A 27,881-nucleotide genomic window follows, 5' to 3' on the forward strand; every position below is an offset into this window, starting at 1 on the left:
TGGGTGCTAACACTGGATTTGGTTGGAATTCCACTATGTTAGAATCCAATTAGCGTGAAATCTTCCATCCCGTCTGGCACTGTTAGGCAGGCTTGTGCTAGATTGTTGGCATTCTAAATCCTTAAAATAGCTTGATAATTGTAAGAAAAGAAAATAGTACTAAAGAGTGTTAATTAATAGCACATAAGATTGTTCTTTAGAGAACTTATAAATTGCTCTAAGTATTTACCCTGACTGTAGAAAATTGTACAAGAAGTTCTCTTGTTTGAAAAATCAATATTTATTGAACTGTTCTATTTATTGTAAACAAATGGACTGTTCTATTTATTGTGACTGTCAATAAATGTTAACTATGATAGATTTAGAAGATTTCTAGCAATTTGGAAGATGATCATGTTGTCTATAAACAGACAGCATGGGAAATGTATTAAATACATCATCAGGGACATCAAGATCAGAGACCAAAGTAAGTAGAGAAGTGGTGGGTGAAGTGTGAAAATGTACAGTTTGGAGATAGACTTTACCAGAATAGGATGGATCAAGGTTAAATTATTTGAGAGATTTAGGAAAGACCCCTCGAAAGGGGTACATCTTCAAGCACTACTTAATAACTCACTCTGCAAACTATATCCCCTCAAAAGGCTACTATGAACCAAACACTATGAATGTGACCATAAGGCATAAATTCTGCTCTGAGTGTCTGGTTAGGGAGACAGATATTTTTAAAGACTTTCATAGAGGTACGTACAGAAAAGTGCACAAATCATAACTGTTTGGCTCAATGAATTTTCAGTGTATTTAGGTTTGCAGTGAACATGGCCATGTAAACCTCTACCCAGATTAAGAAACATTGCCACCACCTTAGTGTTTTTTATAATTAATATACATATCCTGTAGGTAACAGAACAACTCTGGTATGATGTGGGAAGGATCTGCACAGTGTGAATGCTGGGAGTAGGGATCATAGGAGGCTATCTTGGAAGCTGGCTACCACAATCATGCATTGATCATTTTGAAAATACTGGTTCATTTATGGAGCTCTTACAAATGTTGATGCATTTAATCTAACAATATAAATAAAAATCACATCTGGTGTCACCACTGATCTCATCAGAAAAGTCTGGAAGTATTGGGAAGCTGTCAAGATCATTATGGCAAACAAGTTTTCCAAAATCATAATTTTTGCTTAAATTCTTGAATTTTACCAGTGGCAACACTGTCACTTGTTTTTCTTGAGGTAACAGACTCCCTTTGTTCATTTTCAAGAAAAGTTTTGTCAAATACCCAAGTCTGAATTAGTTGGTCTGTCAGTCGTTCTTCTGAGTAAAAGTTATATTCCACGAAAAGAGTATTTACTTCAGTTTATAATGCAGTCTCACAAGTGCTTTTACTGGAGACATCATGCTTCAACATACAGCAGAAATACTTTATGAGTACTTCCCATTTTGTCATACAGAATATTAAGAAGGTCAAGGGTCATTTTATTTATTTTTTTTATAATGTTATTTATTTATTTTCCCCCAAAGCCCCAATAGATAGTTGTATGTCATAGCTACACATCTTTCTAGTTGCTGTATGTGGGACACGGCCTCAGCATGGCCAGAGAAGCAGTGCGTGGGTGCATGCTGGGGATCCAAACCCAGGCCGCCAGCAGCGGAGCGCGCGCACCTAACCGCTAAGCCACAGGGCCAGCCCTGGAGGGTCATTTTAATAAAACAGTTTTTACTGCTTCATCAAGGACATTCTTGAGTGACGGTATTTTTTTCCCTGCTACGAGTGTGTGGTGGTGAAGAATACAATGGCTTCTAGTACAGTTTGGTATCGTCTTAATTTGTGCTGAGGCACCAGCAGTTTTGCCCACCACTGCTTTTCCACTATCAGTGCAAATGTCAACATTGTGAAAAAGGCAAATGATGTCTTCCTATTAGTATGAAAATAGTTTTGACTTTTGAAAAGGTCTTGGTTACCCTCTGAGGTCTGAGAATCATTGGTTCACATCAGCGGTTCTCAATGGGGCAGGGGTGGTGCGATGATTTTTCTTCCAGGGGCATTTGGCAACGTCTGGAGACATTTTTGGTCGTCACAACTTGTGATGGTGGTGGTGGTAGTGGATGCTAAAGACATCTAGTGCATAGAGACCAGGGATGCTGCTAGACAGCCTACAGCACACAGCAGAGCCCCTCTTCCCCCAACAAAGAATTAGCCGGTTTGAAATGTTACAGTGCTGAGGTTGAGAAAGCCTAGTCTACGAAAATGGTCTTCCTTTGCACAAGATAGCTACCTTGATAAGTTAACAATCTTAATTTTTCCATTTCCTAAACACTTTCCTGGGTTACATTTCCCCACTTTATTTTCAAGACATGAGCCACAGCCATTTTCAGGCCATAATTCTCTCTTCTGGGTCCAACTGATATGTTTTTCCGACGTGAAGCCTACAATTCAACCACGGCCCTCTCTGATCGGCTCCCCTGAACCCATTTTCAATCGAGTTTTGCGTCTGTCCTCCGCATCTGCTCGGCCTCATCAGCTAGGTTGTCAACTCTTTCAGAGCACGCCCCCGCCTCGACTGCTTTACCCGCTGACTGCGTGAGCCGCGCGGTTTGTCCGGGACTCACTCCCTCCGCGCGCACCTCAGCCCGCGCAGCCGCAGTTTCTCGTGTCTCTGCATTGCGATCGCCCACGCGGCCGACGCTTCGGGCTGCTGCTAGAGGGCGCTCCGGGCCGCGGTGGTCCGAACTACAAATCCCAGAGGGTAACAGGGATGGGGGCGGCCGCGGTGACTTTTGGGAGTTGTGGTCCCGGGGAAGAGACTGGCATGAGACAAAGGCTCTGAGACTCGCCTCTTCCTCGCCCGCTTCTCTGCACGGTTCGGAATCCGTGGGTCGGGCAACTTCATTTCTTGAGAGACCAGGCGCCCAAGGTAAGCAAGCAGGATGTTGGACATAATTTCCGTTTCCGGTGGGCAAAGGTCAAGCGGAATGTAAACACGGGACTTGGGGAGTGGTTATCAGGTAACTGGGGTTACTCGGTGCGTGGTGAAAGCCGGAGGAAGAGACGCAAACGAGGCGAGTGGGTTTGTGGTCGGGGGAGAAAGGAGCTTCAGAAGTCGGAGGTGAGATTCAACCACACTGTGGCAGAGTCGGGACACTAAGGTTGGTCTCTAGGGACGAGCACGTCTGGGGGTCGGGCCGCCCATGCCCCCGCGCCTGGGGCGGCTGCCGCACTCCGTAGGCTGACCGTGCGGCTTGGATCTCTCCGTAGCGCTGGGAGGGCGGATCCCAGCCTCTTTCCACCCCTCCTTGGTGGTGTCTGTGGCGGAGGGCGGGGCTGGGGAACTCTCAGGTGACGTCCAGGGCAGCCTGTATGAACTTCGCACATTTTTATTGTTATGGAAAATGAAGGAAAGTCGCCAATACTGGTTTCTGTTGCGGTGATATTTTCGGGCCCATTGTTTCTTGAATTCCTCACTTCTGAATACATCCCTGTACCCGGAAGGATGCTGTTTTGATTTCCTGATCGTATTCCTCCAGTGGTTTCTCGCCTGGGGTGCTGCATCCTCCGACGCAGTGAAGACAGGCATTCTCTCTGGCTTGTGGCTGGGTAAACGGTCACAATTTCCATAGACAGTAATTGAGCGCTACTATAGGGATCATTGTACCAGCAAAAGAATTTAGAATACAACGTCGTTGTTTAGAATTTTCATGGCATTCACTAACTGTAATTCTATATAAAATGAATTTGTGTTGTTTCATGAGTTTAATATGAATCCCATATGATTATGATTTACCCGTATGATTTCTTATCCTGGTGAAAAAAAATGTAAAGGTTAGGATATTGATGCCTTGTGCATCTAACTATGGATTCAGGAAAGCCTTCTATATAAGAAGTTTTAATTTCATGTTCAGATAGCTTTAGAGGAACAATAAACTCGTACTGTTTAAGATATCTGAATCAACTCGGGGTGTTAAAAGTTCTGAGGCAGGAAGTGTTTTGCATATGTTCTGGAACGCACCGTCCTTTCAAACCTAGCTAACTTATTCTTCGAAACTTATCCCTTCAGGAAGCATCAAGTGTCTCTTCTCTGACGTCGTAACATCTTTTGTTTACTCTCTAATTGCACTTAAGCTGTATTGTGTTGACTATACTCTTGTGGTCTCCAGACAATTTTGAAGAAAATATAAAACTGTAAAAATATAAAACTAATGGCCTTGGTAGCAGTTTCGTGCTTTTTACCCTTAGTGGGCCCTTGATATTGTTTGATATCTTTACTCATCCCTTGTTTCACTTTTCCTGTACTCCACAATGACTATTTCAGATCTTTTCTATTCTTCTCAAGTGCTCAAATCTATTTCTTTTCCCTTTAGTTGGAGCAGAGGACTAGCCTTCTATTTCTCGGAGAAATGTGAAGCTTAGGGGTGTAAAATCCTGTATTTTCTCTTCCCTCTACCCTTGAACTTGCTTATACTTTTCACTCAGTATCAACTCTTGTCTGAGAGGAAAATATTCCTGTCTCTGTCTTTAAGGCTAAACTTGTCAGTTGCTGGTGGTCATCAGGCCTTTTATACCCCTATAACTTCATTCTTTCCTAACCTCCAACAGCCTCTGATTTCTAGAAGATTTTAAAGTATTTGTGGAGGAGAATGGCAGAAACACCCGAGGCAGCAGTGTGTGTGGCTTTTTTGTACATGGTTGAGAACCACTGTCTGGGGCCTTAACCTGTACCTGTCCTCAGCATTTATAGCAATGGTTTGGGTTGGAGGGTGGGGAGGGTATTGGGAGTCTGAATGACCTATTCGCTTTTTTAAAAAATACATGTGGGTCTGTCTGTCCCTTTTTCCTTTCCTCCCCACCCTGACCCGTGTTCCCAATAGTCTACAGACCTGACCAATGAGTTCAAATATAATTTGCTTTAGTAAACGCACCAGATTTCCATCTGTATTAGTAGGGTTCTCGCACTGCCTGGTGCCTCACATTGCTGATTTAGAAACAAAGTTCCATTTGAAACTTGAAGACGGAAAATGTAATCATCCTCATTCTTGTCACCTTTAAGGACAGTCATAAATACAAGACTTCTTAACTTGACTTATCCTGAGATCTCGTGAGACTTTCCTAACGATCCGTTCTATCACAGTCTCACTCTGTGCCTCTGGACTTCTGTTCCATATTAACCACACTTCCATTTTCAGCCATTTCTTGGGTCTTCCCCTGAGTTACATGTAGTCATCTTCAAACATAGGAAACTCATTCTCCTCTATTTTAATGGGTCTGGAGAGAGAGTGTGGCATTGTCCTAATTCCTTAGTATAGTTTATAATCCATTACTTCTCCAGGTTTTTCTAAAAATCCCTCTTCCTGTGGAAAGCATATGGTTCACCCGTGTCAGCCTGTACGTTTCTTTCTTTCTTTCTTTTTTTTTTTTGTGAGGAAGATTAGCCCTGAGCTAACAACCAATGCCAATCCTCCTCTCTTTGCTGAGGAAGACTGGCCCTGGGCTAACATCCTTGCCCATCTTCCTCTACTTTATATGGGACACCACCACAGCATGGCCTGATAAGCAGTGCGTCGGTGCACGCCCGGGATCCGAACTGGTGAACCCCGGGCCGCGAAGCGGAGTGCGTGTGCTTAACTGCTGAGCCACCGGGCCGGCTCCTCAGCCTGTACGTTTCTTGATTGTTGTAACTTGTTGGCACTTCCTCATATTCATTAAGAAATTAGGCATATGGCCCACAATTTTCTTATCCTTCTAAGTTCTGCCATTATTCTGGGCCTTTCCATGTGAATGAACTCACAGCTGCCCTCACTTTTTTTGTCCCCTTCCTTCTAGTGATTACTTACACTTTACTTCAGCCATATGCATCAGTGATGAAGATCCTGATATCTGCTAGAACTTACTGTTTCATTTCTCTCGTCCCTTACTCCCGTAATGCTCATTCTTTGATAGTTTTATGAAGACCTCTGGTTCATTGCTTTTGCTTACCCCTCTAATTGAGCTAGCCAGCCTTGGTGGTCTAGTGGTTAAGACTCAGCACTCTCACTGCTGCAGCCGAGGTTTGTTTTGTGGTCAGGGAACCACACCAACCGTCTATTGGTTGTCCTACTGTGGTGGCTGCATGTTGCTGTGATGCTGAAAGCTATGTCACCAGTATTTCAAATACCAGCAGGGTCAGCCATGGTGGACAGGTTTCAGCGGAGCTCTCAGACTAAGACAGACTAGGAAGAGGGACCTGGCCACACACTTCCAAAAAAATTGGCCGTGAAAACTCTATGGATAGCAGTGGAGCACTGTCTGATATAGCGCCAGGTGAGAGGATGAGGCAAAAAAGACTGGGCAGGGCTCCACTAGGAGTCAGCACTAACAGCAGTTAGTTGATCAGTGAGTTGGGGTCATAGACTTCTTTAGGAATGGAATGAAAGCTTAGACACTCTTCTCCAGAGTGCACACAGGCATGTAAAAATTTATATATAATTCCAGGGAGTTCTCAGTATCTTTAAGGCCATCCATGTAAGTAGTAAGAGTTCTTGGATCCCTCAGTAAATCCCTTCTCTTAATAAATATTTGTTGAATTTTTCCAGGGTTTCCTTTAGCTTTGTTCCATCAATTATCTTCTCTTTCTAACCCTTGCATTTGTATATCATTGCAGATTTATAAAGCAATTTAACATTTATTAAATTGTTAATAAACAATTATTTGTTTTATTAATAACACAAATAATTGTGTTATTAATGGACACCAAAGGTAAGCAGGCCCCAATAGTTCTGTGAATTAGGTCATTTACCAAGTTTGAATATTTAAAAAATTTTTTATTATGGAAGATTTCAAACATACATGAAAAAAGAGAGAAAAGTACAAGGAATCCTATGTACTCATCACCTAACTTCATTCACTGTCAACTCCTAGCAATCTTTTCATCTATATTTCTCCTTTACTGCACCCTCCCCCCACCCCCCGCTGATTACATTGAAACAATTCCTAGGTATGTAATTTCATGTGAAATATTTTAGTATGTATTCCTAAAAGATAAGGGTTTTTTTTCTTTTTTTGTTTTTTGCAGGGGAAGATTCTCCCTAAGCTAACATCTGTTGCCAGTCTTCCTCCCTTTTTCTTCCTTTTTCCGCCCCAAACTCCCAGTATGTAGTTGTATATGGTTGTAGATTCTTCTAATTCTTCTATGTGAGCTGCCACCACAGCATGGCTACTGACAGATGAATGGTGGTTCCGCTCCCAGGAACTGAACCCAGGCCACAGAAGCGGAATGTGCTGAACTTCAACTGCTAGGCTGTCAGGGCTGGCTCTAAGGTTCTTTTAATAAACTTAATTACAATACTATTATCATACCTAAAAAATAAATACCAGTAATTCCTTAATATCATCAAATATCCTCAAACATCAAATCAGTGTTCTGATTTCCCTTTTTGTTTCATGAATGTTTCCTCTCCGTTGGCTTGTTTGAATCTGGAGCTAAACAAGATCCACGCATTCTATTTGGTTAATGTCTCTTAAGTCTCTCTTAATCTAGGGGTTACCTCCATCTTTCTCTCCTTTTTTTTCCTGGCAGTTTAGTTCTTGAAGAAACCAGTTTTATTTTTCTTTATTTTCTGTTTTTTGCTGTCTGCATCTCTGATGTGTTATTGAGCATGCTCATCTGTATTCCATATCTCTTATAAGCTGTTAGAGGCTGGATCTGATTCAAGGTTAATATTTGGTAAGAGTATTTCGTGGATGGTGTGTCACTTCCATCAGGAGATGCATAATGTCCAATTGTCTTTTTATGATGTTAGCAGCCTTTGATGATTATTGCCTAGATCCACTATTTAATAAGGGATTAAAAAATGGTAATAGTCTGATCCTATTATTCCTTCTTCACATATTAGTTGGAATACTTCTATAAAGGGCCAAGTTTGAAATTTAAAGCTGTTTCTTTGGAATTTTCCAGAATGGCTTCCTTTGGATGGAAAAGGAAAATTGGCGAGAAGGTCTCAAAGGTCACTTCCCAGCAGTTTGAGGCTGAAGCTGCCGATGAGAAGGATGTAGTTGAGAATGATGAAGGGAGCTGGCTTCATGCTATTAAACGTAGGAAAGAAATTCTCCTTGAAGGCTGTGCTGAGAAAAGTAAACAGCTGAAGGATGAAGGAGCCAATTTGGCTGAAAATAAACGGTAAGTTTTTAGAGTTTTTAAATAGAGAACAGTTTATATTTTCTGACTCACTGTCAGTATTGGGATGAAGAGTTATGAATTCTATAAATTCATGTTTTTAAAATCTGATCTAGTTGCTAAATTAATCAAAGAAATAAGTTTTATTCTTTTTTTTTTTTTTGTGAGGAAGAGCAGCCCTGTGCTAACATCTGATGCCAATCCTCCTCTTTTTTTTTTTTTTTTTTTCTGAGGAAGACCGGCCCTGGGCTAACATCCGTGCCCATCTTCCTCCACTTTATATGGGACGCCGCCACAGCATGGCCTGACAAGCAGTGCGTTGGTGCGCATCCGGGATCCCAACCGGTGAAGCCTGGGCCGCCGCAGTGGAGCACCCGCACTTAACCGCTTGCGCCACCGTGCTGGCCCCATAAATAAGTTTTAAAATCACCTTTAAACATTCCCACAGAATCCTAAAGTTTATAAAAGAGTCTTCAAGATGCTTATAATGTCTTTGCTTTGCCATCATTTTTGTTCTGTCTAAAGTAGAGTAAGTGCTAAGTAAAATTCAGTCTAACTTATTGGTTGGTAGGAGATGGTCTAATTTCTGCATACTTTCTCCTTGTAATATTATGTACCAGATAAATTAGATGTTTTCTGAACAGCTTTGAAGGCATATATTGTTTAAAAAAATAGTTGTTCAGTTAAGCTTTTCCATTGACTTCTTATGTACTTTAGTAAACATGGTTTGGTGCACAGGAATTTAATAATAGCTTCATTTATTCTCAGTCCTTCGTCAGCTAAGCTCTTATACTTTTCCTATAGGCACACTTTTCTTTTTTCCTTTCCTCTTTTCCTACCTTCTTATTCCTTTTCCCTTCTGCTTAGATCTTTCAGTGGGATCAAAAATCATTCTTCCACAAATCAGTGGGGAAAGGACAAATTGTTTAGTAGATTGTACAGAGAAAGCTGGACTTCTATATAGAGGAAAATAAAATGATCTGTATCTAATACTACATACAAAGATGGACTCAAGAGGGATCAAAAACCTCAATGTGAAGGGTAAAACTACACAGTTAATAAAAGAAAATATAGAACGGTATGTTTATAACCTAGAGGTGGAGAAGGACTTTTTTATTTTTAAAAATTTCACATCTGTATAAAAGTTGAGGGCCGGCCCCGTGGCTTAGCGGTTAAGTGCACGTGCTCCGCTGCTGGCAGCCCGGGTTTGGATCCCGGGCTCGCACTGACGTACCGCTTCTCTAGCCATGCTGAGGCCGTGTCCCACATACAGCAACTAGAAGGATGTGCAGCTATGACATACAACTATCTACTGGGGCTTTGGGGGAAAAAAATAAAAAATAAAAAAAAATAAATAAAATTATTATATTAAAGTTGAAAGAATAGTGCCACCCCCATATTCCCTTTACTAGACTCAAAAATTCTTAATAATTGCTTTATTTATCTCTTCCTACACACACACATAATTGTCTATTTACAGTTTTTTTTTTTTTTTTTTTTGTGAGGACCAGCCCTGAGCTAACATCCGATGCCGATCCTCCTCTTTTTTGCTGAGGAAGACTGACCCTGGGCTAACATCCTTGCCCACCTTCCTCTACCTTATATGGGACGCCACCACAGCATGGCTTAACAAGTGGTGCGTCGGTGCACGCCCAGGATCCGAACCGGCGAACCCCCGGGCCGCCGCAGCTGCACTTAACCACTTGCGCCACCAGGCCAGCCCCAGTTTTTACAGTTTTTTTGCTGATCTATTTGAGAGTAACTTGCAGACATTATGACAGCTCACCTCTAATTCAGCGTGCTTCTCTTAACGATAAGGATATTCTCTTAGCAAACACAATAACTATCAAACCTATGAAAATTAACAATTCTGTAATCTAATATCCAGTCCATATTTAGATTTTTCCAGTTTTCACCTAAATATATTTTATAGTCTCTTTTTAAAACCAGGATCCAAACAGAATTCACACGTTGCGTTTGGTTATTGTATCTCTTTAGCGTCTACTTTGGTCTCCTACTTTCATCCCCCATGCCATTGACTTTTGAAGAGTCTTCCATTTGCTTGTTTCCTTCTGGATGTCATTTAACTTCTTCTTCTATCTCATGTATTTCTTGTAAACTGAAAGTTAGGTGTTGAGGTTTGATTTAGATTCTGATTAACATTTTTGGCAAGAATACTGCGTGGTAATGTTTGTGCTCTGTATTGCATCACACTGGGAGAAATAACATCAGGCTCTTCTTAGTGCAGCTATTTAAAGACATCATGCTCAAGTTACTCTGTTTACTGTGTTTGATATCTGCTGAAAGTCATATTTTTATAAAAATCTTGGTACACTTATCCTTGGTGAAGGAAATATATTGGGAATACTACACTCGACAACATGAGGACTGTTGATTTGTTTGCACTAAAGATGGGATTTTTGGAAGATATATGTATGGTCAGCAGGAATAGTATCTGAATAGGTCTTTGGACAGAATACTCTTCAGATCTAAAATCTAAAATCAGGCCTGTGTGCCTTCGACTGGTACCGTCTGTGGGGTATTGAAGAGTGAGAAATTAAAAGAAATAGTGCTAAACAAGAAGCACTTTTTTTTTCTTTTCTTTGTTCCTTTTTTTTTAATTGGTAAGGGTGTTATAAGATTCTTGTTAATCATTTTTGTCATAAATGAGTCCAAGTTGGGGAACCAACATTTTAGTTTCTAGATGTGCTTTTATTTTTGATTCTGGGAGTAAGCTTTTGTTAATATATTTTAATATAAAACATAAAATGTGCTTAAATTATAACATATTAGCACCTCAAATATGGAATGAAGAGTAGAAAATAAATAATAATCAAGGACAATTAACAGCTTAACATCCTAATGTTAGATTGTGAATTCTCACTTGTGGTATTTTAGGCACACAGATTTTTATCTTGTAGAACTTTGCAAGATTGGCCATTCTGTCTTAGTCACAAGAAAACCAACTATAAATTTTCCACATTTATGAAATCATTTTTCAGAACATCCATAAAACGTCTTTAGAAATTCCTGTAAATGCCTGTTAAAAGTTCATTAACTTTGTTGTTTTTATCTTTTTCTCTAGACCACACTGGTGTGTAGAAGGGAAAAGTTATTAAGTTATTGCCATGGGATTCCCTCTGAATTTCCTGTGGTAGAGGAGAGATATCAACTTTGTAGATAAACAAAATAACTCTTGTTTTTTTCCCTGCATGTCAAAACATTGAGTCATTTCACTAAAATCAGCTGGATTGGGTGCTTTATTTTGAATGGAAACACTGTGAGATGATTAAGTTTTTTTGCTAGTTACCGTTTGTTTTGGAGTAATGTATACACAGCTTTAGACGATAACTAAACAGAATTAAAGGAATCCAGTGGAATTGAATAGTTCTACGCCAAAAATAAATAGAAATAATAGTTTAAAAATATCTAAGAGAATATTAAACTTCATTGAAAATAATATGAGGAATAGAAAATAATATAAGGAGTAGTGAAGTTAAATTAAAAAAAATAAAACTCAATCCCTGTCTTCCAAATCAGCTTCATCTTAAACCACTCTCATTTTTACTGCATTTTAGTTATATTCGCCTTCCTTGTGTTTTTGAACACAGTTCTTATGCAACTTTGTCTTATGGCTCTCTGTCTAAAAAGCTCTTATCTTCTGTTTTCCTTTTTTTTCTTTGTTTCTTTCTTTCTTTTTTTTTTTTTTTGTGGGGAAGATTAGCCCTGAGCTAACATCCGATGCCAATCCTCCTCTTTTTGCTGAGGAAGATTGGCCCTGGGCTAACATCCGTGCCCATCTTCCTTTACTTTATATGGGACGTCGCCACAGCATGGCTTGACCGGTGGTGCATCGGTGTGCGCCTAGGATCCGAACCTGCGAACCCCAGACTGCCGCAGCGGGGAGTGTGCGCACTTAACCGCTATGCCACTGCGCCAGCCCCTCCTCTATTTTTCTGATGTGTGTCTGCTTGTTTTCTAGATCTCTGCTCACATATCATCTTCTCAGCCCCTCTGAGTATCCGGTCTGAAGTAGCACCCCCATATTCCCTCTTTCTCCATCACATCAGCCTTTTGCAACTTTTAGCATTTCTCTCTTTTTGAAGTTGCCTTGTACACTTATTTCGTTGTTTGTGTGTTATTTGTCTCTCCTCTATAGAAATGTGAAGCTCCAGGACAGTAGGAACTTTGTCTGGCTTTTGTACTCTCTCTTCAGCTCTTAGAGCAATTTGTGGCATCTACCTGGCCCTCAAACATTTACTGAATGTTTATAAAGCTGCTGTTGTTTGCTATATTATGGATAAATAGGTTTTTGTGGATTAACTACCATTTATTGTATTGTATCTACAGGAATATACATTTTTAAACTCCAAATTAGAACATGGTATTCTGAGAATATATTTTATTTCATATCCCAACCACAAAGGGCCTTTGGGAATAGAGTTTTTTTACCCTCCTCCTGCATGAGAATGTGGCACTTGAGAATAATTCTTTTCTTTGAGGTTCATTCCTTTTCTCATAACCCATACTTCTCCCTATTCCCTTGTCCTCTGGGAAACCAGCGGTCTTGCTGAGTTGAGGAGATGGAGATTCTATTTTAGAGAGGATCAGGCAGCTAGAAGTTGTGGAGTAGAGTACCAGAGAAGAGGGAGCTACTCAGAGAAAGAGCTCCAGAAATCTCTGTGAGGTCACCTTGAGTATTTGTTGAACATTAGGCCATGCAACTGTGGGGAAATTCCACAAGTCCAGGCACAATGGGGAGTTGTAAGCTGAACAATTCCTGAGTTCATACAGGGCAGAGAGATGTTCAAGCTTCAACCACCCAGAGTGGAGAGTCTTTGGTGGTCACCAGGGACATTCACTGGAGTCCCCAGAGGAGTTATGTCTTAGTAGATCAATTACAGTCTCCCTGGAGGGGAGACTATGGTAGACCTCCCCTAGCAGAGTTTAAAAACAGGTTTTGAGGGGTTCAAACTGATACACAAGTTACTTAACTACCTGCCAAAACAATCAAAACTATAACATTTACAAATATCCAGCATCCAATCTAAAATCACTAGACATACCAAGGAGGAGAAAACTGTGACCCATAAACAGGAGAAAAATCAGTCAATAGAAGCAGACTCAGAAATGATATAGATGAGAGAAATAGCAGACAAAGAAGATAAAATGGTAATATAACTATGTTCAAATATTTAAAAGGAAACATGAACCTAATCAGGAGGGAAATGAAAGATACAAACAGATAGAACATCTAGAGGTCAAAAATACAATATCCAAAATAAAAAGTACACTAAATGGGATTAGCAGCCATGCTAGTTGAGTTCTTTGAGAAGCAGAGGCCAAGACCAGGTTAAACATGCAAAGGTTTTATTAGGGGAAACACCTGTATGAGAGAAAATGGGAAGGGAACTGGGTAATCTGGGAGAGCTGTTAAAACCACAATGTTTGTCTGACCTTGAGTGAACGAGAGAAGGAAGAAAGATTGAGTGGAAGTGTCACAGGCTGTCAGGCAAGACCTTTTTAAAAGTTTTAAAATTCTTTTAAAAGATAATTGACTTTAAAAAACTATGGCAACATATTGGAGATTTATAACATATAAAAGTAAATGTATGACAATGATAGTAATAAAAAAACAGGCAGGGGTAAATGGGATTATATTGCTGTTAGACTCTTACAGTATATGTGAAGTGGTATAATATTATTTGAACTGAAACCCTAGAGCAACCACTAAAAAGTAGTAAGGAGAAGCTCATAAGCCAAGGGTAGAGATAAAATGAAACAATTGGAAAGTAAAATTTAAAAAAAGTACCATTTATAGTACCATTTCCAAACAAAATTATTAGGAAAAAAATTCAGCAACATATGTGTGAGAACTGTACACCGAAAACTACAAAATATTGCTGAGAGAAGTTTAAGAAGACCTAAATTAAGCTATAAACACCATGTCCATGGATCAGAAGGTTGTTTTGTTAAGACATCAGCTCTCCCCAAATCGATCTGTAAATTCAATGCACTTCCAATCAAAATCCCAGAAAGCTTCTTTTTGTGATAATTGACAAGGTTGTTCTAAAATTTATTTGGAAATGCAAAGAATCAGACTAGCCAAAACAATTTTATGGAACAAAAACATACTTAGAATATGCTACTTTATTTTAACACTTACACCTTCTTGAATGCTGTATCTTTATAGTATTAGTGTAAGGATAGACATATATGGATCATGAAAAGAATACAAGGTACAAAAATGACTTACATTTATGTGGTCACTTGACTAAAAGTTAAAACTTCTGGTTGTCAAAAGACATAATTAAGAAAATGAAAAGTGAGACCACAGACTGGGAGAAAATATTTACAATACATGTATCTGGCATAGGTCTTCTTCTAGAATATATAAAGAACTCTCACAACTTAATAATATCCAGTTAAAGAATGGATAAAAAGTTTGAACTGAAGCTTTACAAAAGAAGATATATGAATGGCCAGTATGCACATGAAAAGCTGCTCAGCATGATTAGTCATCGGGAAATTTCAAATTAAAACCACAACATACTACTACATAACCACTAGAATGCTGAAATTAAAGATTGACAATATCAAGCTGGAATGTGGAGCAGCTGAAACTTTCATAACTTTGCTCATGAAAATGTAAAATAGTTTTACTACTTTGGAAAACAATCTAGCTGTTTCTTATAACGTTAAACATACACCTTACCATACAATCCAGCAATTCTACTCCTAGATAGTTAGGAGAAATGAAAACACCTATCCACGCAAAGACTGATCCAACAACGTTCCTAGCAGTTTTATTCATAGTGACCATGAACTGAAAACAACCAAAATGTCTGTCAGCAGGTGAATGGATAAACTGTGGTGTATCCATCCAATGTTATCCTACTGAGTAATGGAAAGGAATGATTGATGAATCCGAGAATCATTATGCTCAGAGAAAGAAGTCAGAGTGCATACTGTCTGATTCCATCTATGTAAATCTCTCAGCAAATGTAATCTATAGTGACAGAAAGAAGATTGGTGGTTGTCTGGGGCCAGGAATTGGGGTGGGTTGACTGAGAAAGGACACAGGGAACTTTTGAGTTGATAGAAACATTCTTTATTGTGATGGTTGTGGTATTTACATGGCTGTATACATTTGTCAAAACTCATCAAAGACTGTGCTTAAAATGGGTACATATTTTGGCATATAAATTATACTCCAGTAAATTTGATTTTAAAAAATTAAACTTGAGTGCTTGTCACGTACAAAATAAGTCTATATTTGTTTTATATATCTTTCTATATAGATGTTCAGGATGTATTTTTGTTCTGTATTTGCTATTATTAGGTCAATTGATAGAAGGAACAATTTAGATTCCAATAAAACTCTGACTCTGACTCTTGCATATTTTGAGGTCTTGGTCATTTTCTCACCCTGTCAGCCTTCTTCCATACTTCCTGTGCTTTGGGAGCAGTGGCAGAAGTCCCCTGTCTTAATCTAGAAATGGGGAGGGGACTTTTGCACTTGCATGTGTTCACAGATCTTGAGTTTGAATCTCACCTCTTCAAGTTAGCATCTCACAGGACGTATAACAATCATGTAATCTTTTTTAGTCTGAATTTTTGTAAAATGATGGTAAGGATTTAAGTGCAACAAAATATGGAACAGCTTTGAACGTGAAATGAGTAATAATCCTTAGAGTGGTAGAGAAGCAGAGATGCCTCTGGAGGAATTGCTAGAGAAGGAGAGAAGGAGGAAGGTCAGTGAAGAGGAGGGAGCCACTTCTACTTCCTAGGATACATTCTTTTGCCTCCTTGTGATTTTCTTTTCTTTTTTTTTTTCCTCAGTATTTTCACGTTTAGTTTTTTGTGTTTTTTGGTGAGGAAGATTGACCCAGAGCTAACATCTGTGCCAGTCTTCCTCTATTTTGTATATGGGATTCTGCCACAGCATGGCTTGATGAGCGATGTGTAGGTCTGTACCTGGGATCCAAACCCGAGAACCCTGGGCCTCTGAAGCGGAGCATGTGAACTTAACCACTACTCTACCAGGCCAGCCCTGTCATTTAGTTTTATTTAACACTTAGAGAGTTGTCTGAACACATTAAATGTAGCATTATCCAAGTGTGTTAATGTTGTCCTTCCTCAAAAGGAGGCACAGTTCTTGAGCATCAAACAGTCTCTGGCTGTCCAGTTTACTTCATTAGTAACTACATACAACTACTTAGAAAAACTTGGTTTGTAAATGAATGGTTTTTAAATTCTGAAGGTCCTGCTTGTAGTATTCATGATTCTTTGTAGCAAAAGACAGGTTTACTCTTCTATCCAAGCCCTAAGGAATTTTGGTGCTTTGTAGAGACTCTACTGACTCAAGTGGTTTAAGTGTGGATTTTTTTTTTTTAATTTATTTTATTTTATTTTTTTCCCCCAAAGCCCCAGTAGATAGTTGTATGTCATAGCTGCACATCCTTCTAGTTGCTGTATGTGGGACGCGGCCTCAGCATGGCCGGACAAGCCGTGCGTCCGTGCGTGCCTGGGATCCGAACCCGGGCCGCCAGCAGCGGAGCGTGCGCACTTAACCGCTAAGCCACGGGGCCAGCCCTAAGTGTGGATTTTTGAAGTCATTTTACCTCCGTTCGGATCCTAGCTTTATCACTTATATCTGTATAAACTTTGGGCAGGTTATTAACTTTTTGAGTGTTGGTTTCTAGTTTCCTCATGTGTAAAATGGTCTTATCTCATAGATTATTGGGGGCTTAAGAGCAAGTCCATGTAAAAGTGCTTAGCATGCTACCTGGCACTTAGTAAGCGCTCAATAAATGTACTTTAGATATTATATTTTAGGATTTTATATGTGATTGGTACATTTTATATAATATTAAAGTTTTTTTAATAAGTTATTGTGTTCAGACATCTTTTTCTAGAATTATTACTAACTAGGATATACCTTCTCAAGGGGCACAGTGTGGGTGGCAACTTTGATACGTTGGCTTTTAAGGTTTCAACCACTAGATGGTGATATTTGATTGTGTAGCTAAGTGGTCTGATTTTTTTCTCTTTTAGTATGTGTGTGTGTGAAGCAGGAATATAATTAGAATTTACCATGAATTTTGTCTCTTGTCTAGAAAAGTATACCTACCAAAGTTAACTTGAGGGTGACCTGGCCAGGTGACACATGAGAATGTTGAGTGCTAGCGTGGATATATTTCATAACAGTGATCTTGCCTCATATTCTGTGGAAAAAAAATACATATAATCAGTGTGGAATGCCTTTATTTTCTCACCACCACATCTTCCAATCTGACTGTATCTGTACCCATGCCATCTGCCTTCAGTCTGTTGTAATGAGGTGCCCCTGCTCTTATCAAAGGCCCACCCCTCCATTTGTGCACTTGACTCCCTCCCTTCTTGCCTTCTCAGGAATATTGTTCCTAAAATCCTCTTTCATTTTAATGTCAACTGTTCCTTCCTCTCTTTTGGCTCCTTCTCACTGGTATACAAATGTACCCCGATAGCATCCATTTAAAAAGCTTCCCTTGACTCCATGTGCCCTACCATTTCTCTGCTCTCCCTTCCCCACAAACTCCATTTCTTGATAATCACCCTCAGTCCATTCCAGTCAGGTTTTTGTCCCCATTAATCCTCTGAAACCACTCTTGTAAAGGTTATCAGTGACCTCCATGCTGGCAAATCCAGTTACTGTGTCTCTGTTCTCATTCACTGTAGCTTTCATCAGTCAGCATAGTTGACCACTTTCTTCCAAGTAGACTGCTAGCTAATCTACAACACTGCACTCTCATGCTTCTCCTTTTGTCTCAGTGTCCACTTGTTCTTAATCTTTGCCTGCTCTTTTCTTTTGCTCATTTTCTAAATATTGGTGGGCCACAGTATTTAGAAAGTATTCTTTTTTCCATATACATTCTTTCCCTTCTTAACTTACCTAGTCTCCTGCTTTCAGTACTATCTCTGTACCAGTGACTACCAAGTATATACCTGCAGTGCTGTCCTTCCACCTGAATTCCAGACCCTTAAATGTCCAATGCTTGCTTTATACCCACTTGGATGTCTTATTAGTATCTCAAACTTAACATGTACAGAGCAGAACTCTTGGTTTTTCTCCCAAACATCTGGTCGTTTCTGGTCTTACCCATGTCGGTGAACAGCACCACCATTTACGCGGTTACTCAAACCCAAAAGCCAGGAGTCAGCTCTGCTGGTTTATGTGCCGCTCTAAAGCTAATCAGCCCCACTCACCTCCCTGCCCTTGAGACAGCTCGTGCTGCTCTTGTGGCCATAAAGCCCTGGCTGCTGCTGCTGTCCTCACAGACCAAAGAGCCCTCGTGCATGGTGCTGACTGACAATGAAAGACCGTCACACCTTGACACTGGCCAGATTGGACCGGTAGATGCCCTGGAGGGACTGAGTCACACACCCACAAGTGTGAGGGGGTTAAAGCCTTGTGGGGCAGATTTTGACAGGGTATGTGAGGGAGCCTGCAGACAAATTCTTTTTCCTCCTTACCCCACTGGACTGTCCCCAAAACCCAAAGGTTTCATATAGTCTCTCTGAAGAAGTTCTACAAGATCAGCAATCATCTGTGTTTGTGTTTGAAGCTGTTGCCCACTTAGCATAGGCCTTGTATTTAGTCTCCCTCCTTCCTGCCTCACTTCTCTTTTTTCCTCACTCTTGTTTCCCTGGGATCCTACCCCTCACAAAGAGTTAGCCAGTAAGCTTTGGCCTCAGGCTATGTTTCCCAGGTAACCCAAGCGAAGACCTCATCCTGGATTCATTTCTGTTCTTTTACTCCTCATATCCAATCCAAGTTGAATTGACTTTACTTTTTAAACATATTTGAAATCTCTTTTATCCTCTCTTGTGTTTTCATTGCTGTCATCCTAGGCTAATCTACTGCCATCTCTTTCCTAGATTACTTGGGTAGTCTCCTAACTGGTCTTCCTGTGCTGATTCTTATACTCTACGGTTCATTCTCCTCCCCTCGGCCTGACTGATCTTTTCAGAATGTTAATCAATTCATGTCTCTGTGTTGCATAGAAACACCACGGATTCCCCGTCACACATACAATTAAATCCACACTCATAACCATGGCCTACTGGTTCTCGTGTGATCATGGCTTTGGCCCACCTCTCTCTCCCCTTCCACTACAGCCGTGCTGGTTTTCTTTCCTTGCCTCAAAACATAGGGTGTTTGGTCCTGCCTTGGGCTCTTCCCTTTATCTGGAATGAACTTTCTTCAGCTCTTCAGTTGGCTAACCACTTTTTGTCATTCTGATCTCAGCTCAAATGCCTTCCGAGAGAGATCTTTGCTGACCAGCATTCTGAGTAGCCACCAGTCATTCCCTATCACATCCTTCCATTTGGTTTTTATCATGGCCCTTACCATATTTTAACTTACATTTTTGTCTTTCTCTCTCCGCCTCCTTCCCACACACAAACATCCTTAGAATGTAAAATCTAAAAGTACAGTAGGGTCCTTTTATATCTTGTTGAATGCTGCATCCTCAGTACCTAGACTACTACCTGGCCCAGAGTATGTGCTCAGCAAATATTTATTAAATGAATAAGCTGATAACTATACAGCTCATTAAACTTGAAGCTATAGTAAGTTAGAAATCTAATTGGGAGCAAAGTAGCTAAGCACTTTGACGTTTCCATCTCGTAAATGAGCATGCTATCTAACTTCTTTGGCTTGATCACCAGCTGTTCTTTACCTAATACCCTGTAGGGTATTATCTCAGCCTGCCCTTGTGCAATCCCTGGAACTATTCACTCCGCTTCCTTCCTTGTGCTAGTTCGGTTGCATACTGTTAAGGTAGTCTTTAAACTGGCTGAATCAAACTTTGGTCATTTATTAACCATAGTGACTTTAAACTAAGTTTTTATCTTTTAATGCTTCCTATCCAACAGCTGCAGTAGGGCTGTGTCTGTTCAATCTGTTCCAAACTGAAGTTGAATTAAGAGATATGCTGTCGAAGTTATGAGAGACCATTGATTTATTAGGTGCCAAGTTTCCTATCATCCAAAAAGGGAGGAACTAGGTAGTGCCTCCCTTTATTCGTAGGCCAGGAGAAGTAAATCAAAGAGAGAAATGAGAAATGAGGGAGGGGAGGGAATTCAACAAGCTGACCATAGTGGAGTAAATGCTCCCAGTTCTTCTCTTTAGTCAGGGGAAAACAGCTCACTTGTTCCTCAAACCTTTGTATGCCTTGTGGACAACAAAGCACATTTCATTTAGCAGTGCCTCTGCTGGCAGCAGTGGTTATGTTTTCAGAATAAAAGCAGCGCAGTTGAGGGGAAAGGACATTTTTCTTTTTTCCTCAAATCCGTGTGTGTATGTTTGCACATGTGCGTGTTTGTATGTGTTTGCATGTATGCATGCCTGCTTGATGAGAGTAGAAAACAGAACTAGTGCTGGTTAGTGTCATCTTGAACTTCTGAGTTTATTTGTGCTTTGCGACAGCTTAAGCTTAGGTGTGTAAGCAGCTTTGTGGGGTGGGGATGGGGTAAGCCGTCCTGTTTCTCAGCAGTAGCGCTATTGGCATTTGGGGCAGGAGGGTTCTTTGTTGTGCAGGATTGCCCTTTGCCTTACAGGATATTAACATCCCTGATCCCCTGCTACTAGTGCCTCCAAATCATAGTGACAACCAAAAATGCCTCCATAAATTGCCATAAGTGGCCTCCATGGGGTGATAACTGCCCTTGGTTGAGTTAGGCAGAAGTAGGACTGAAAGTAAAATGGACATTAGACAAGTGTGACAAATTTTAACAGTAGTTGGGCCAAGTAGAGCAGGGGTTGACAAACCACAGCATGCTTTTATAAATAAAGTTTTATTGGGACACAACCATGCCTGTTTGTTTATATATTGTCTATGGCTGATTTTGTGCTATAGTAGAATTGAGTAGTTGTGACAGAGACTTTCTGTATGGCCCACAAAGCCTGAACTGTTCACCATATGACCCTTTCGTATTCTGTCCCTTTATCTAGAGACCAAAGACCTCCAGCCCCTTCCTCAGAAACCACAAAGACTCCTGAAACCTCAACTATCCCAGGGCCTTAAGGTCCCTCTGCTATACCTAGCATTCTAATTGCTTGGTTCTTTTTACCCCATATCTCCAACCCCCTAGTCTTGGGATTTCTTGTAATTTCTATTCTTGCAGTGGTGAGGTGGAACAAAGTAAGAATTAAGGTGTTTGTTACTTTTGTCTTAGGGTAGAATTTGTTTTGGTTTCTTTCCTTTTTTTTTTTTTCTGCGATATTATCAGCATGCTAGCTCCTGTTGCCTCTTTTCCTGTCTTCTGTGCTTCTTTCTGTCTGCTGCTTTCCAGGACTTCTCTTGGAGAAGGGAGGACAGATGAGATATAGAATCTGTGATATTAACACCTTCTCTGTGCCCACCCACATTCTGGGTGTTGTAGAGAATACAAGCAAATCTACCCTTTGGTCCCTGAAGTCATTCATTAGTAAAGAAAAGATAAAAATACATGGAGGAATTAGGGAAAAATTAAAGGGAAGACAACATTGGAGTAGTTGGAGAAAGCATTAGTCTTGTAGTTATAAGAGCTAGCTTCACATCCTGGTCTTTGCAGGATGAATATCATGTGCCTTTGGACTAGTGTTGTAGCTACTCTCTCTCTACCTTTGTTTCCTCATCAGTAAAATGAGAACAAGTAATGCCAGTCTTAAAGGACTTTTATGAGAACCAAGTGAATTAACTCTTCCTGAAAATAATTGTATGTTAAGTAATGGTATTGAAAGTGCTTTCTAAAACATAAAGTACTTTAGAAATTTAAGTGTTACTATGTGGTCAGTTAGGTGGTACTCATGGTCTTCATGAAGAACAGGGGATTTTAACTTGGTCTTAGAGGAGAGAGAGCCTTTGAATAGGTGAAGAGAGGGAGGAAGGAATGGAGTCCTAGATGTGCATGTGTTTGTGCACTGGGGGACCCACATGCACAAAGGCACCATATGTGGGTAGGGACCCGGTAGAGACTTAACTGAGTGGAGCAGAGGTGTGAGTGGGGAGTAGTAGAAAAAAGATGGGACCGAGAGGCTAAAACTGGAAGAAATAAATTTGCTGCTATTAAGTCCTACAGAATTTACTACTACTGCATTTATTAGAACATTATGAGTAGATTATTATAAAGGAATAAGTTAATTTTCCAGAGAAAGAAGACAGAACATAGCAAATTTCCAAAGTTTTTTATATTGTGTCTATAATAACATTAGGAAATATTATTTAAAGATAGGCTTGAAATCACCCACAATTTGCATAAAGAAGTACAAACACTTTCTTTTTAGGTGATATAGTTACTGCTTTCAGAAGTATGTAATATCCTTAAAGCTTAGTAGATCATAGCACCAAGAGACTAAATTTCTTTGATGTGTATACTTTTGGCTAAGAACATTATAGGTAATAGCTGTAAATATCAGAAATGGGCGTGAAATTATATTAAGTATTGTTGAGTGTCATGTACTTATTCATTATCTGTTACATATGAAACCTTTTTTTTTTGAGGTTTTTTTATTTTTAGTGTGGTAACATTGGTTTGTAACGCTATATAAATTTCAGGTGTACATCATTATACTTCTGTTTCTGCATAGATACATCATGTTCACCACCCAAAGACTAATTACAACCCATCACCACACACATGCATCTAATCATCCCTTTTGCCCTCTTCCCTCTCCCCTTCCCCTCTGGTAACCACCAATCCAATCTCTGTCTCTATGTGTTTTGTTTTTTGTTGTTTTTATCTCCTACTTATGAGTGAGATCATACGGTATTTGACTTTCTCCCTCTGGCTTATTTCGCTTAACATAATACCCTCAGTGTCCATCCATGTTGTCACAAATGGCTGGATTTCGTTGTTTCCTATGGCTGGGTAGTATTCCATTGTGTATATATACCACATCTTCTTTATCCATTCATCCCTTGATGGGCACTTAGGTTGCTTCCAGTTCTTGGCTATTGTGAATAACGCTGCAGGGAATACAGGGGTGCACGTATCTTTACGCGTTTGTAATTTTATGTTCTTTGGATAAATACCCAGCAGTGGAATAGCTGGATTGTATGGTAGTACTATTCTTAGCTTTTTGAGGAATCTCCATACTGTTTTCCACAGTGGCTGCACCAGTTTGCACTCCCACCAGCAGCGTATGCGAGTTCCCTTCTCTCCACATCCTTTTCTCTTGTTTTTCTGAGGTGTACCCTACATGTTCATGTGGATTTTGTATTTTAATAAATTGCTGGATTTAATTTGCTAGTCCTTTATTTAGTATTTTTATATTATTTATCTTATGGACTAGAAAGTCTTTGGTGATCACTGGGATTAATTCTCTTTTCTCAGATAATGTATCTTTCTTAGGACAAAAATGTACTTTATTTTTGTTACTGGATTCTCCAAGTGTGCTGAAATGCATTTGGACTCCTAAGACTACATTTCTGATTGTGGTATTTAAAGCTTAGGATTAGGCAGTGGCAGCTGTTTTCTGGTCAGGACCTATTCCATATTGTTCCAGTTCATCCCACAAAGTCTGTGGACCACTCCTTGTGTCCATTATTACTTCAGAAATGACTGATGGGGGTTAGGCGCTATTGTGTTTAAGTGCTACCGCTGCATATACCTTGGTGAGCAAAATATCTATCACACTGTCTACATAGAGCTTTTAGTTTAGACAAACACAGAAATAGATGTAAAGTTTCAAATTGTTCTATAAAGAAAAATAATTGGATACCACAAGCCAGTATTCACTAGAATGATTTGGATAAGGAGTCGCAGAAGGCTTCTCAGACGAAGCAAGAAGGTAGGTGATTAGGTTCATACAGGTGAAGGGAGAGAGTCCTATTTATTGTTTTGCCTTTTGCATACTTTGGGATTTTAACGATATAGTTATCATTAAAATAAGGCAACTTGCTGTACTCCTGCCTGTTTACCTATACATGTTTTTATTTGATCCAAATTATTCCATGATACTGGAGTTAATTTCCAGTGAATTTTATCTTGTGACTTTATGTGTATGTTAAATGAATGAGTAATATAGGTGGTAAAATATTTTAAATGATCCCTATATCTGAAGTAGAAATTGGGAAATGAAAATTGTGAGTTTTTACTTGTTTCAGAAAATTCATTGCTAGTGTAGCAAGGAGTAGAACAAGGTAATTGCTTTCAATACAGTAACAACTAAGCAGTGTCCTGCACTGGGTAGAAGTTGGCTTCATTGTTTTAATTTGCTTTGGAAAATGACCTTTATTCAGTGCGTATACACTTGCATGTAATTTCAGCGCTCCTTCCTCCTGTTTCCAGAGTGAATTGATCCGCCCTAAATTGTTTGTTCTTGTCTATAATAAATTAGAAACTTTTAAAGACTTGTTTGTTCTTTTGTGTAAGTAAATACTTTAAATTATTACTGAAAATGGGCTTTATGACTTCACCTAATCCTATGTCCACGTAATTTCAACAAGTGATAGCAACTAAAACTCAGAGCAGTTTAGGGTTTATTTTTAAAGTATATCTTTTCCCTTGCCTAGTAAAAACGTTCTGGAACTCTAGTCTGAGCATCATCTCAAAACTTCTTCCCGCTCCTGTTCTCCTTTCCCTAAAGATGACTGTCTTGAGAAGATATGCAATTAGGAAGTATATTTTCCTCTTTCATTATTTTTGCTTCTTTTTTCTTTCTTTCTGAGCCTACATACAGGAAGTTAGATTCCTCATAATGAATGCTCATTGTACATAACTGTACATTATTTTGTCCTTGCTTTCTTCAGAATGCCACTCCAAATTCTAGACAGAGAAACTCAAAATAATTTAGATATTTTTTTTGTTTGTTTCATTCAGGAAACTGACCATTGTTTAAGAGTTGGAACCTGATCTGCCTACATTGGAAATCACACGATTTTCAGTCAACTTAGATCTATCTAAAAACTACTTTCAATATTATTATAATGTCTATATGAAAGTTCCCACAAAATCAAGGAGATAAACTAAACTTTTAATTTAAAATATACTGAACAAAGGAAAGTCACTTGCAATAACAAAATCTAAACTGAGCCAGAAAAGTTGTTTCTTTCATTAAACATTTTGGGGCTCAATTAGTATAAATATTAATAGAAACACAATATAAAATAAAGTGAAGACTTTAAAGTTCTTGACAACATAGTTTTTAATAAGGAAATAAAATGATGAATCTTAGTATTAGCTACTGATTTGCTAAAAATGTAGCTGTATAGGAATGGCTTTTCAATTTGTTTTGATATTTCCACATAAGCACTTAAAATTGTGTAATAGAAATCAATCATGATATTAGTGGAATGTAATAATCATTTGTGGTTAGTTGCATTTCATTTGACGTAGACAAAAATGCTATAACATTTCTTCTTAAATACAGTCAGTCTTTATTCACGGACTCTGTATTTGTGAGTTCACCTACTCACTAAAATGTATTTGCAACCCCAAAATCAATACTCATGGTGCTTTCACAGTCATTAGCAGACATGCACAAAGCTGTGAAAAATCTGAGTTGCCTGATGTGTATATTCCCCGCTAAGTCAGACAAGCCTCTGCCTTCTTGTTTTAGCTCTCATACTGTAAACAAGTGACCTCGTTGTGGTCTATTTAGTGTTATGTTTTCCACATTTTTGTTGGTGATTTTGCTATTTAAAATGGCCCCCAGGTGTAGTGCAGAAGTGCTGTCTGGTGTTCCTGAGCACAAGAAAGCTGTGATGTGCCTTTCAGAGAAGACATGTGTGTTAGATAAGCTTTGTCCAGCCATGAGTTACAGTGCTGTTGGCCATGAGTTCAATGTTAATGAATTAGCAATATATATTAAATAAGGTGTCTTTAAAAAGAAACACACATAAAACAAGGTTATCTATTAATCAATTGATAAAAATGTTGTGACCAGAGGCTTGCAGGAACTTAACCCTGTATTTGCCCTAGGAGCAATGATTCAGTATTTGCTAATTCCGTCTTTATGGTGACTTTATAGAACATAACTACCGGGAATGAGCATCAACTATATTTAGAATAAAGCTTTTGAGTTTAGTAGTGTGTTAATATATGCAACTTTTCTTTTTATTAGGAATTTAAATAATTACGACAAGTAATTAAAATTTACTCTAAAGCTATGTAAAACCTAAAATTCTCTCTGCTTCAGCAAAGATAAAATTATGTTCAATATCATTTGACATTTGTTTTATATTCTGCTCCGCTCACTCAAATTAGCTTAGTATACTAATTTCTTATATCTTGTTTTACTCACTGAACATTACTTAGTGCTTTTGTTAGGCATTGATGCCACAAGGAAAATATTAGATAAGCTTCTTTTGTGAGGAACACTGTTTTGATATGGAATAAAGAGTACTATTTTAGAGAGTTCATTGGATAATATAAAAGGAGAGCATTTAACTAAATGGGGGAATAGAAGAATTATAGAGTGTTTGAGAAGATTTTTGGGAGGAGATGGTATCAGAGCAGAGTCATGAAGACAAATGGGAATTAGCTAAAGAACAATATTCCAGCCATAGGGATCTGGATGTGCAAAGCCAGGAGGCCAGAGAAAATCTCTCCCCTTGGAGTATCGAAAAGAGTTCAGTAGAACTGGAAGGAGCATAATGTACAGTGTCAGGTAGAGGGAATGTCTAGAGGTGAGTGGCGACTTTGGAGCAAAGACCGTGTCTAGAGTCTGTTGAATGCCTTGCTAAATTTAAGAGGCCTGAACTTCGGTGTCCTGAAGATAACCAGAAGCTACTGAAATATTTTAGTCAGTAAGGTGAACTTATCAAAATTATGTTTTGGAAAAATCTTTCTGAGATAAAGTAGAAAATGGATTGGGGTCAGGCAAGACTGGTCTCAGGAAGACGGGTTAATTAAAATTTTGATAGTCCCAACAAGGAAGACTGAGGACGTACACTAAGTAGTAACAGTGACAATGGGTTAAAGGAATTAGAGAATTGATGACTAATGTGACCTTGGGCAGGGAAAGGTATAGTCAAGAATGACTTCCGAATTCTGTCTTAATGACTTGCTGGTGCTATTCCCTAAGCCAGGGATATAAGGGTAGAGTAAGTTTGGAGTAGATGATGATGAGTTCAGTTTGGACGTGTTGTGTTTGAGATATATGTCAACTTTCTCTTGACCTTATATTCCTGCCCAGTTATCTTCTCATTTCTCTCTTTGGTATTAACAGAAAAACTTCCTAAATGAGTTGTCAGCATTCATTGTCCCCACTTCCTTACTTGCAGTTCACTCTTCATTCTGGTTTCCATTCCCACCATTTCAAGAATACTGTTTTGGTCAGTGTCACCAATGATCTACACGTTACTAGATCTCTCTGAGGTATTCGGAACAATTCGTAACTCTCTCCATGACAGACTTCTCTCTTGCTTTCTATGAAATCACACACTCCTGAATTTCCTCCGTCCTCCCTTTCTCTGCTTCTCAGCTGTCCTTGCTGGTCCTTCTCTGCTTGACCTCTGAACTTTGGAAACTCCAGTCCTGTGTCTTTTCTCTTTCTCATCTACTCTCTCTCTGTATGTGATCTTACCCAGTCCCATGGTTTATTTTATTCTTAAAATTTTTAATGAAAAGAGAAAGGCAATAAAACATGCTCATGATTTTAAAAAGCAAATGCAGTAATAACAAAGGATATACAGTGAAAAGTAGGTCCTGCCCTCACTCCTGTCCCCCGGTCTATTAGTTCACTTTCCCACAGGCAACC

General features: G+C 39.3%; 1 protein-coding gene across 4 annotated transcripts in view; it reads left to right on the top strand.

The window, feature by feature from the left end:
• The first annotated feature begins 2,822 nt into the window (after nucleotides 1-2,822).
• TTC33 (tetratricopeptide repeat domain 33) overlaps nucleotides 2,823-27,881 on the top strand; it is a 44,938-nt gene continuing 19,879 nt past the window's right edge. The window contains exons 1-2 of one of the 4 annotated variants that reach the window (XM_058564180.1): nucleotides 2,823-2,920; nucleotides 7,934-8,155. In XM_058564180.1, the coding sequence (XP_058420163.1) occupies nucleotides 7,935-8,155 (221 nt within the window). In that variant the 5' untranslated portion in view covers nucleotides 2,823-2,920; nucleotide 7,934. Of the gene's footprint in view, nucleotides 2,921-2,992; nucleotides 3,153-5,508; nucleotides 5,657-7,933; nucleotides 8,156-27,881 lie in introns of those variants that run through there. The other 3 variants (XM_058564179.1, XM_058564178.1, XM_058564181.1) reach the window with 3 other exon arrangements.

Source organism: Diceros bicornis, chromosome 20 (genome assembly GCF_020826845.1).
Source record: "Diceros bicornis minor isolate mBicDic1 chromosome 20, mDicBic1.mat.cur, whole genome shotgun sequence".
Classification (NCBI taxonomy): domain Eukaryota; kingdom Metazoa; phylum Chordata; class Mammalia; order Perissodactyla; family Rhinocerotidae; genus Diceros; species Diceros bicornis.